Consider the following 12,703-nt stretch of genomic DNA (forward strand, 5'->3'; position numbering starts at 1 on the left):
CCTACGAATTCAGATTAAAGAACATTTCGCAATAACGACGTTATTAATTCCGTGTAATCTAACAACGCCTCAGTACTACGAACTTATATCCCGAAATGCGAGGATTCTTAGATTTCGTGTATCGGTCATGGCAGTCGGAGCTGTAAGGTAGCAGACGACGCAGCGTGAAGAGCGGACGCCCTCCCGCTAAAACCTGAGATGGCACGGGAGGAGAAAAGACCGGGCGGAGAGAACTTTTTTTTTTTCCCTTCGTTGCGGAGGCGACAACGCATCGGTTTTGTAAAGGCCAACCGCATGCATAGCACGCGACTTCCGAGCGAAGGCGACTCGACAAACGGGCTCCGTCGCGCTGCTCGATTGAAAACTATTGCGCGCACGCAGGCAAATTACGAAAAAGAATACAGAGTAGATGAATGACAACATGCCAAATTTATTATTGTCTTGTTTGAGATAAAGATGCCATAAAAGCGTTTCGGGACTTCCTTTTTTCGCAATCTTATGTTTAACCGCGACAGTAGTATTTGCTGTGATCCCATGGGGCGCCTGGAAGCGTACGCTGCCTACGCTACGTCGCACTTTGCAAACTGCGTTATGTTGGGGTTAGTCCACGAGGCGCATTTCGACAATGTTTCCTCTTGCTGTCAGAGAACGTTTAAGAAAAGCCGCAGCGCCTCACGTCGTTGCTTCGCAGGGAGAAGGGCTATGGGGCTACCTCACACGACGACGATGTTGACATTGCAGCAAGCTACCACCACTGCAGCAAGCTACCACCGAAACATCAAAACGAACCGTCGATCATAATAACGACAAAATACGGCCGCTGGCCTCGCTCTCCGCGTGAGATGGGGCTGTAAATAAGGTAGTCTATAACTTGCATTCCTTGAAGTACGCGCCGATTGGAAGCATCGAGCAAATTGCAACCGAAGCAAGGGTCAGAGATGCTGCCATTTGTGGATATGTCATGCTCACTTCCGGGCGACAAGCGATGTTTCTGGCTTTCCAGAAACCTGGGATGCTATCGCGGAACGATTCTATTTCAGATTCCAATGCCTTTCGTGCTTTCGCGCTTGGCCAGTGGTCAGAACGACGGTCCGTCCGCGTTATCAGCGCGATCAGCCAGCCGTGTGGAATCGGAAATAGCATCGTTTCGCGATTGCACCCCTGCGACAAACGACGGCGATGGATGGCCCTCCGCGACAGCAAATCCTGTCGGCCGTCGCTCAAACTCGCGTGCATGCAGTTGGGCCTTAAAGGATTGCAGCGATGACATGGACGACGATGTCACGGTAGCACCCGAAGATGGCGACGAGTCCGTGTCGGCCACAGAAGATGCGTTGGACTACTTGAGGAAACTCCGCATATTCATAGAAAAAAGCGGAACAGCGACCGAAGCGGCGGATAAAAAATGCGGACGGTCTAGAATCGTTCGTGACGCAGAATTTGTGCTGCACCCGTCAAAAAAACGATCACGGACTATTTCAAATAACGTGTCTTGTCTGACGTTCACGTGTGTATTGTTGTGAGAAACGAGTTCAGGGACGTACCGTTGCAAAGGTAGGACGTTTGCGTTACTGAAATTCTATTGTTATGGTAATTTTTGGGCTTTCACTATAACGACCTTTCAGAATAACGAACATTTTTCCACGGTCCCCTGAAGTTCGTTATACCGAGATTTCACTGTACTAGATGGCTCTACCAATTTTCCGGTTTTGCTTGCTAGCCAGTTAGTGCGCAACGAAGGCGGCAATTTGCCTGTCATGATAATCACAGGATACTGACACTGCTGGCTGTCCTCTCTGAAAGATCCTTCCATGCGGCTTGATTGCTGGGTTGTGTACGTACTACAAGAATTTTCATAGTCCATTGTCTACAAATCTGGTCGATAATGCTGAGGGCCTATACCAGTATCCTCTCGACGACACTGATGCGAACACTGAGCATTTAATCTTTTTTGTATCAGACCTTATTCACTTCAGCAAAGCACAAAAACGTGATCCACTGCTGCGAGAACTTATCAATTGCACGGAATCTTCACCAAACGATGCCTCCATCTGTACATCAGCAAAGAATGCTGAGATTCAATATCTCAAGGTTTCATACAATGCCTTTCTTTTACCGCGTCGTTTTGTTGGTCATTTTCTAATTTTCATCTATTGTTATCGCGGCAAGAGTGCCTGCGCCTCGAAATTGCCTTGTTGATTTTTTCAGAAGTCTTCGTGTTCACAACAATTTGGCAATATAACGGGGTTGCCATTTGTCTCAACAAATTCTTTTGCTCTACCATTGCTGCGCTGGCATGCTTTACAGTGTATACGAATGTTAACATGCTCACAAAAGCATCTTTTAAGACTTCCATTTTGATAATGCATGACCAGGTGTGCCCTGAAAACTTTCGAGTATGAGCAAACGTAAATGCTTGCCATCATCAGACCAAAGTTAAATGTACGTTCTCATGTGCGTATGACAACTACAGCCTATTCTTGCATCACAGAAATCTGGAAGTGAGCTGTCATAAACATGTTGTTTGCAAAACAAGCAACATAAAACACAATGCTTCACCATCTTCAGCCCAATGTGAACTAAATATGTGGCAAGGATACAACTTATATAAATCTTATTGCAACGAATGAATGTGACCACTGTACATTGGCAACAAGATTTATGTAAGTGTGTTATCCCATATTACTAAATAGTTCAGCTTTGGCCTGGCACTATGAAGAACTGCATGTTGTTAATTTATTTGGGCAATTTTTTTCAGTGTCACTTTGTGTTATAGTCTATGGTACAAAAAAAATTTTGAAGCTGCAGTTTTGACAGGGAAGTGAAGCATTGACAGTGATAGCAAGTGGACTATACAGAAAGTAAAGTTTATAGTTTGTTTTTAGTTCTTTATAAATTGTAGTAAACATTTGCTTGCTAAACAAGCATGGTGCTGCATGCACGCAGACAGACATGGACACATGTCAGTTGATGCCCACAAGCACTTGCTCACACAATTCTTGCCTGATGAAAAACAGCGGCAGTGGTGCGTCATGAAATTTCATAGTGCTGCTTACCTTCACTATTTCAACTGTGCTGTGTGTCCGAAGTACTGTCAACACTATGTACAGAGAAGTTGACATGCATGAAGCTACAAGCTCTCTTGGCTTGCCCTTGCCTGCTCGCCCTTGCTCGGTCACTTGCAAGCCACTGAACTCGTATACATATATTGATCCACGTATGCTCTTGATCAAGTAGTCAGATACTCACAGCTAGGGTCAGGCTAGAGGAAGAGAGAGCATTCACTTTCCTCCTTTGATCTTTTGAAACTGTTTCAATCATTGCAGCATGCTGGTTGCATATGTGGGTGCCATGCTTATCTGAGAATTGGATTAAGAAACTTTTTATAGTGAACGTAATTTACTAGTGTCAGAGCTGCTGTGTTGTATGGATTGTACAAAAGGGAAAGCTGCAATAGTATTGGTCTTGGGGGAAGCAGTTATCATACTGTCCATTTTGGATCTGGAAGTCCTTTGAACAGTGCAAATCTAGAATGTGATTAAGCAAACCCTCATTAACCTTGATCACTGCTTATGCTTTACATAGGTTTCCCAGGATGGTGCATGCATAAAGATGGGCTTGATCAAGCCACGAGTCAAGCGGCATGATGCTGACAGGTTCTCCTCTACTTTGGGACAAGGATGATGAGGTATGTTGCTGCATGCTCGTTTCCTTTTCTCATGTTTCCTATGACCATACCACGTTCATGTAAATATATCACTCTTTACATGCCTGTATTTATTGTCAGTAACATAGAAGAATTATACTGTCCAAAGATAGTTAATTAGCTATGCGCTCACCTCACTTAGTAGATGCATTGCACTTTTTGAGCTTTTGAGCCAGTGTCACGATGGCTGCATTTTGAAAAGGGTGAAAGGCAAACATGCTCGTTTATGTCGATTTAGGTGAAGATTAAAGGGACCACTAAAGGGGCAAATAACAAATTTATGTCAGAGTGAAAGCCCAATGTAGACAACTTCTAAAACGGCAATATTATCAACAGCAGTGCCCTACTTACCGAGAAATTAAGCTAATGTATCACATGATGAGCGCCACGAGTGGGACATTTTCGAAGTGATCCGATGACGTAGGGAAGTCGGCCTACAATAAATCACTCGTAATCAAACTAGCAGCAGTAAAAAAAGAACATTCCGAGCATCAAAAGACGTAATAAAATGCTGTTTGTTCGTTTCCGCTTGATTCATGGAAAACAAAACCTCCGTGGCGTTGCCATGGGGAACGGCGCGCGTGGTTCAAACATGGTTCAAAGGTTCCGTTTTCGCCGAACTGTGCCTCGCCCGTCTCAGTGTAGTTTCGGGATCGCGTACTGCCGTGCGTGTTTTGCGCGCTCGTGAAAGTCGCTCTGACAGAAAGTTCGACAAAATGCCGCATGCGTGTGATATTGCCGGATGCCGAATGGTGCACAACGCCAGTGCTGCAGCAAGGAAACCGGTGTGTCTTTTCACTGGGTGCCGCGGAATGAACCCTTACGCTCGAAGTGGCTTAGTGTCATGCCATTGCGCCAGTGTGCCAAACAGTGAAAACCTCTGCGTGTGTGCTCGCTGCACTTTCGTACTGAGGATTACGAGACCAACCGCAACTTGGTGACGGCTTTGAATGGGCCCATCCGAGCAAGTCTTTGCCGCAGCGCCGTTGTTGCTACTGTGGGTTCCGCTACTTCCGCTCGGCTGCTACTAGTGTCGGCGGCCGCGCAGTAAAAGCGGGCAACGTTGGGCACGGCAGCAGTGACGTATGAGAGTCGTATTTTCAGGCGGGAGATTTGAAGCGCGCTAACGCGATGCGGACCACTAAAAACGTGATTTTATTTCAAAATAAGCACTTCCTTGGCACAAAAGCAGCACTACGAGGCTTCTGGACCGCTATTTCAACAATCAACGTCGACTTAATATTTGCCTTTAGTGTCCCTTTAAGGAACCCTATGTGGTCATAATCAATTTATAGTCCCCTACTATGGCTTGGCTCTCAATGAGGTCGAGGCTTTTAGTACCTAAAGCTCCAGAAGTTTAGCTTTGCTCTATTCTTTATTGTTATGCAAATTGTGTTTTGCAGGAGAAACCAAACGACCGAATGCAGCGATACATTCCAGCACCGAAGATGAAGCTTCCAGGCCATGAAGAATCATACAATCCACCTGCTGAATACTTATTCACAAAGGAAGAGGCAAGGCTCCTGGCTTGAAAAGCCTTTTACTACGTCTAATTCTGAGTAATATTAAGTATATGTTGCAAATGATGAAATGGAAGTTTTTTTCAGATGACTTGGCATGTCAATGCTGCTTCAAACTGCCTGTGTATTGTCTTGTGAGAGCATTCGAGCACTTGAGTACTTGAATATTACACAATATATTACAGTCGACGACCGATAATTCGGACTCCACGGGGAACGTAATTAAGTCCGAATTATCGAATGTCCGAAAAAACGAATGCGTCAGAAAAAAAAACGTTTATTGACACTTCAGGGTCCCGGTGGCCGAAAAAAGTTGTCAATTCGTTGCTGCCCGCACTTCTGCTTACATGCAACCAAGTCCGCCTGTATCTCCGCCAATGTGATGTGATCACTGTACGATGACGAGCTGGTATTGTTCGTGAAGTCAACGCGTCTGTGCGGCACACTTAGCGGTCGCACAAAGAGGCAGCATGAATGGCAATGCCTTTGGGTTCTCGCCTATTAAATGCGTGCACTATGCATGCAACTGCACCAGGCCACATGCACTATCGAGCAGTTGACTGAAGACGCTTATCGTAAGGCTTGTCAGCGATTGAGCCGTACTGGCGCGTTTGCCACCTGCCGCCATCACGCCTCCGTGCATTTCCACTGCTTATCCGTAAAGACATCGCCGCACAGCGCCGTGATAGCGGCCCCTTTGAATTTCCGGTCCGCTTCACCCCATAACACTTCCGCATCGCGACAAAGCTGACTTTCGGACTCTGCTACTGTCGCAAACAGGTCGACTCGTGAAAGTCGAACCTACGAGATGATAGACGCGGCAGAGGTGGGGGCTTCAATTTATTGCCTTTCGGACCTGCAATTTGGGCAGAAAGTTCGAAAAATCGGACGCCGAAGAGTTTTAGCGTCCGAAATTTCCGACGTTCTTGACCATTGACGTCTATGGGGCTGGTGACAGTGCCGCGAAAGCGTCTGAATTTTCGAGCATGTGCGGAAAATCGGGCGTCCGAAAAATCGACAGTTGACTGTATCTCCCGCGTTTCGTTGTCATCGGCACGGCCTAAGGGCACCATTGGCGTCATTTAACTCAGATCTTTTGAGACAGCAGAGCGTAAAATAAAGCAAGTCTCAAGATAAAAATGAACATGCGCGCAGAACGCTTTACCGCAGGCGCATTCGACAGAATGACAGCGATAGCAGCGCAGCGCGGGGATACAGGAACCGGAATGTAGGATGTTCGCGATGTCGATACGATTTACCTCAGTTGACCAGTGCCTCCAAGATTGGCATTTCCAATCACAAATCTCTGAGGCATAAAGTAGCGATCGAAATAAAGCCTCATAGATCACCAGTTAGCTTTCGTTTTGATCTCTGAGGCCATACTTTGTATGGTACAGGTGCCGGAGGAGATAATGGCTGGTGATTCGGCGTGCGCGACAGTCTCGGACAGGGTCCGGATTATCGAATGTAGATCTCGCAGCTGTCCGAAATATCGATTGTCTTTAAACATTACTTCTATGGGATCATCAGCGGTGCCATGTGACTGTCCGAATTACCGAGCATGTCCGAATTATCGGTGTCCGATTTATCGGTCGGTGACTGTACATTATTCGAATTCATTTTATCCCAAATTTATAATTGCTGAAATTTCGAAGTGTTTGAAATGAACAAATAAATGTAATTTTCCACGTGTAACCTACTTGAAAAGGTGGCTTCATTGCAGTGCAGGGGGCGCTGTTTTCTGAAACCACTGTGTCAGGGTAACTTGCACTGCCGTGAAGCCACACCTCAAGGTGAAGTGTGCATGTAGAACTTTGAAAATAAGCTGACTCCAGAAAGGAACCTGTGTTTTTTTTGGCAAGTAAAGAATGAGCTTTTGTAAAAATTTGCCAACATCTGGCACTTGAGTGAAATTTTCGTGCAAATACTACAACTATTCAAACTCACTTTGACTTCACTTCGGAACAAACCGAAACACAACATACACCTAAAAGCATATTAAGACTTGATTTGGAAGCATTCATTTCAGAGGAAATTAACTGGATTTGTTGCCGGCTTCGAGTGCATGCTACAGCGCCTGGCATAAAAGCATGGCATTCATTCAATAGAGTTGTCGAGCTTCGAAGGTGCAAGCTTCTGCATGAAAGCATTGGCAGTGATAGCAGTGTCTTTGGCACACTGTAGACATATCCAGCTACTCAGCTGTCACTGTCTACAATGGTAGTTCTGATGCACTGCAGCAATGGACAAAGTTGGACGGAACCTTGCGCCAGCGCTTCCGTGTTTTACATTTCTGGTTTCTGTTCCCCCAGAGTTTTCAAGACACAAGTTGTAAATATTTCTATGCCTTGTTATATATAACATTTCAAATGTGGATGCTTAACAGCCATTTACCAGGCACCTTATCCAAAATAAAACCACTTGCTTGAAGCATTTCCTTAAACCAGCTGAATAGCTCAGGGCCAAGGAAATCCACAGTTATTTTCCAATGTACAGCGAAACCTTGGTGATACGAATTGCACGGGGTCACACGAAATGTTCTTTTTACAGGAAATTTATGTCATCAAAATATTGATCAACATCAAGAAAAAGTGAATGTGCTTGCTGCTGAATTTCTGTTTGCACACTGCACGTGATGCTCCAGGTGCAGGGGAACACAAGCTAGCTTGACAACCCATACATGATGCATCTGAAACTTGTGATTACGCGACCTCCAACACTAAGAAGCTGAACGAAAGTGCATATCAAGCAAGCAGCCATGCTGCCCTGCCTTTGAACCCAATGCAGATTACTGACACGTCATAGAGGCCACCTCTGTGTTCAGCCGTGCACAGTTTCGATGAAGCCACCGCAGTCCGGTGTGGGGAAAGAGGATACGTGTGCTCACCCACCCCCACTCCTCAACCAGAACACACTTGATCATGGTACCACGTGCTCACTCCATTCCCACCTTGCATGCACTTTATCACCTCACCTCTAACATTTGGTACACGAAAATGGTGCACATTAAGCCATTATCGTTCTCAGCTTTTCTGGGTATGCTTTCCTTCATAGCTACAGCATACAGTGTGCACTGGAATGTTATCTCACTTAGGCATAACTACTATATGGTGATGACGACACTGTCTATCGAACAAAATATTAAACCTACATAAGCTCAACACGACACAGGAAGTGCAACCTGAGATAACAACCTGGCCAGCAATCTAAGGCTGGCTGCCTGACGTCATGCTCTCTGACACATCCTAGTTTCCTACCCTCTTTATATACCGAGCATAGGGCTGGTCCACTTGACAGGGTGACCAATGCAAGATTGCATGCATCATGCATACCCATGTGACATAGCTGGTTGCATAATGGCCTGGTGATTATGGGTGATCCACATCCCACGGCACCTGATGCTTTTCTGGCTCTGCCACGCCAGTACCCATGGCTCACATGTTTTTACGATTTGCAGCAGCATGCCAATGTATTCGAAACAATTGGTGCACACTGTGCGTAATGTATTTCAACTGAGGAATATACATTGCAAATACAGTCAAACACGTATGTATAGAATCTGAAGGGGATCACAAAAGAGTTTTATATATAGGTAATTCGATATATGAAGCATCTTATATATTGAAAATATATTCAAAGGAATTTTACAACTGTTCGATATGCACAATAATTGGTTACATGTGGGTTCGATATATGCAGGTTCAACTGTATGTATCACACTGAAATTTGTACCAGCAATGATTTTATCACCAAGGTTTCACTGTACAAGCGGTTTTCGATGAAGGTGAAGATGCTTGAGGCCCATTTACTTAGATTTAGGTGTACGTAAAGAATCTCAGGTGGTCGAAATTTCCGGAGCCCTCCACTACAGCGCCCCTTGTAATCATATCATGGTTTTGGGACGTTAAACCCCAAGAATTACTATTACTATACAGACAATAACGCCAAGGAAAGTACAGGGGGTGTTAACTGTAGTATTTAGAATATGAATGTGAAGAAAGTAAAGTGGACGAAAAGCTGACTTGCCGCCGGCAGGGACCGAACCTGCGACCTTCGAATAACGCGTCCGATGCTCTACCACTGAGCTACGGCGGCGGTCATCCTCCCGTCCACTTTCTGGGGTATATATGTTGATTTAAACCTAGGAGTGTTAGTCAGCGCCAATCGCAGCCATGGCGGCGAGTGTGGAACACTCTTTTTTTGCCTGTTGGCGTCACGTAGCACGTGATCTTTTTACGAGCTGGCAGCTGACCAATAATCCCTCGCGTACTACCTGAAGGCATTAAGTCTGCCTGGACGAGACCCTCGCTACGAATGAAGGAAAGCAGATGATTTTTTCAAGGGCTCGTTTATCTTTGTTAGGACACATATTAATGAGAACTAACAGACAATAACGCCAAGGAAAGTACAGGGGGGTGTTACTGTAGTATTTAGAATATGAATGTGAGAAAGTAAAGTGGACGAAAAAGCTGACTTGCCGCCGGCAGGGACCGAACCTGTGACCTTCGAATAACGTGTCCGATGCTCTACCACTGAGCTACGGCGCAGGTTCGTACCCTGCCGGCGGCAAGTCAGCTTTTCTGTCCACTTTACTTTCTTCACATTCATATTCTAAATACTACAGTTAACACCCCCTGTACTTTCCTTGGCGTTATTGTCTGTTAGTTCTCATTACTATTGTGTCTAAAAAAGATAAACGAGCCCTTGAAAAATCATCTGCTTTCCTTCATTCACAGCGAGGGTCTCGTCCTGCGGACTTAATGCCTTCAGGTAGTACGCGAGGGATTATTGGTCAGCTGCCAGCTCGTAAAAAGATCACGTGCTACGTGACGCCAACAGGCAATAAAAGAGTGTTCCACACTCGCCGCCATGGCTGCGATTGGCGCTGACTAACACTCCTAGATTTAATCACATATTACCCCACGAGCCCTTGAAAAAATCATCTGCTTTCCTTATACTATACAAGCAGCAACCACACACACGTGTGCTGACAGTGATGGAAAGTTTCTTGCAAGTGGCAAAGCACTAAAACTGGCATACCTGTTCAGCACTTAGGCAAGAAATGATTTTTAACATTGCGTGATTGTGTGCACTCTTTTCCAGGAGGAGAAGTGGCTGGAGCAAGAGCCTGAGGAGCGGCGCATCAATTTCATACCTCATAAATATCCATCCTTGCGTCTAGTGCCTGCCTATGATCGCTTCATCAATGAGCGTTTTGAACGGTGTCTCGACCTGTACCTGTGTCCACGGCAGCGAAAGATGAGGGTAAGAGGCAGCTCCGTGTGCCATGATTTAAACTGTAATGTGTGATATGTTGATCTTGGTAGAAATCACAAGACATTTGTTCAGATTAGTGTTAATTGACTGCGCCAAACCTGCTACATCCTGCCACACTTAGATGAAAGATATGCTGTTTACATATAGTCACTGCTAAAACGTTGCCTGGTGCAATGTTACATGCAGTGGTAAATGCAAAAAAAAACTTGGAAGACACTTCGGTTTCGCCTTCAAGAATGGAATGTGGTAGCGTAATCGGGACCCATTCGCATCGTCTTCTCATTCGCTTGTCACACTTCATGTGTCTGTGTCTCTCTGTGTCTGCGTCTGCAAGGCAATACTCTGTGTCTGCAAGGCAATACGCACACCTATGCACTTCACACTTTGTTGATGCTGTGGCTGATGCTGATTATCAGTTATGCCTTGAGCGCTTTGTAATGGGTTGGCCTTTAAACCACTTACTCTAGCAATTCACATGGTTTGACGCACCCCCCCCCCCCCCCCCCCCCCCCCCCGTCCCCGGAGCAGTTTCAAGCACAGACCCTGTGAGCAATGTTTTGTTCATGGACAACGCCGATTTTTCACTCAACCAACGCCGCTGATGTGCCAACACCGGAATTTCTGCTATAAGGGCTCTTTAACGCTAATGTGTTTATAGTAGTGATGCAGAGCTATTGATAGCTGAGTCACTATCGAACTATCGATGGTGAAAAATACTATCGATAGCGCTATCGATAGTAAAAAATTCATTGGTACTAACGATAGTATAAAATCAACAGCGCGGACTCACTGCAGAATAAACTTGGTTTTCCGCGCGCATGGTACATAGTGGAGCCGGAGGAGCAGGCTGAAGGGCAAGAAAGTTGACAGCATTGCGTTCTTCACCAGAGTGCTTTGCTGACACATGATCATAAAGTCAAACTGTTCAGCTGTAGCGGAAAGGAAGCCTTTACATGTGGTAGGACTGCGCGGCTTCAAAGGGATATTGCATTTTATGATTTCAAAATAAAAAAATACCAAGAAGTTAATTGTAAGGTGTAACTGGTTGCTTTTGGATACGAATTTATATGGACATATTCCGCCATTTTGACAATGGAAATAATTCATTTCTCTGCCAAAAATTGCTCACAAATTAAGCGAAGCTGGTAGTAGGCTATCGCAAATACCGTATATACTCGCATAATGATCGCACTTTTTTTTCAAAAAAATTGACGCCAACTTCGGGGCGCGATCATTACGCGGGGTAAATTTTCCGTGAAACAATATTCTGAGCACCGAAAACGCAAAGGAGTCGCTAATCTGAATTCTTACGATAGCTATCATGAACATAACCAAAAATAAAAGTAGAGTAAGGCTTACCTTTGTAATAAAATGCACACATTACGCAGGAGCTACATGCATGGAACACTGCCCTTTTATTTTTGAACTCTCTGACCCCCTAACGTTCATTCTAAATCCGAAGCGTCACTGGCGTCAGTGTCGTCGCCGCACGATTCCCTGTCGGAATCGGCAGTGTCTTCACTGTCCCACAGACGGTCATCTTCTGTCCCGTCGAGCGCGTTGGAAATGCCAGTCTTCTTAAAGCTCTTGACGACCACCTCGTCGGAAATGGTACTCCACGCTTCGAGAATCCATGAGCAGAGGACTTCCACGGAGGGTCTCCTGATTTTGCCACTTGGCGTGAAATCGTGGTCGCCCGCCGCCATCCACTCTGCGTACAGCCTCCGGACGTTGTCCTCGAACGGTTTGTTCAGTGACACGTCCAGAGGCTGTAGCAGCGAAGTTAGACCCCCAGGGATCACTGCGATTTCCGTGCGCCGCTCCTACAGCTCGGTACGGACACTGTCAACGAGATGGCCCCGAAAGCTGTCCAGCACAACAAGTGAAGGAAGCAGAAGCGCTCCTGCTCTTCGCTCCCAAACCGTCTTGATCCCATCGACCATGAGGTCTGCCGTCATCCACCCTTTTGCTTGAGCGCGGATGTGGATGCCACGGGGAAAGTTTCCCTTCGGAATTGTTTTCCGCTTCAGAATCACATACGGCGGCAGCTTCCGCCCGTCTGCCGTCACTGCGAGCATCACGGTGCACCGCTGCTTCTCCGCACCACACGTTTTCACGAGCACACTTCGAGCACCTTTCTCGTTCACAGTAGTCCTTCGAGGCATGTCAAACGTCAACGGCGTTTGGTCGGCGTTGCCTA

General features: G+C 45.9%; 1 protein-coding gene across 1 annotated transcript in view; it reads left to right on the plus strand.

The window, feature by feature from the left end:
• LOC119404452 (ribosome biogenesis protein bop1-A) overlaps nucleotides 1–12,703 on the plus strand; it is a 56,922-nt gene that overhangs the window by 17,248 nt on the left and 26,971 nt on the right. The window contains exons 7-8 of the mRNA XM_037670954.2: nucleotides 5,110–5,220; nucleotides 10,330–10,491. Of these exons, the coding sequence (XP_037526882.1) occupies nucleotides 5,110–5,220; nucleotides 10,330–10,491 (273 nt within the window). The remainder of the gene's footprint in view (nucleotides 1–5,109; nucleotides 5,221–10,329; nucleotides 10,492–12,703) is intronic.

The sequence above is a fragment of the Rhipicephalus sanguineus genome, chromosome 1 (genome assembly GCF_013339695.2).
Source record: "Rhipicephalus sanguineus isolate Rsan-2018 chromosome 1, BIME_Rsan_1.4, whole genome shotgun sequence".
Classification (NCBI taxonomy): domain Eukaryota; kingdom Metazoa; phylum Arthropoda; class Arachnida; order Ixodida; family Ixodidae; genus Rhipicephalus; species Rhipicephalus sanguineus.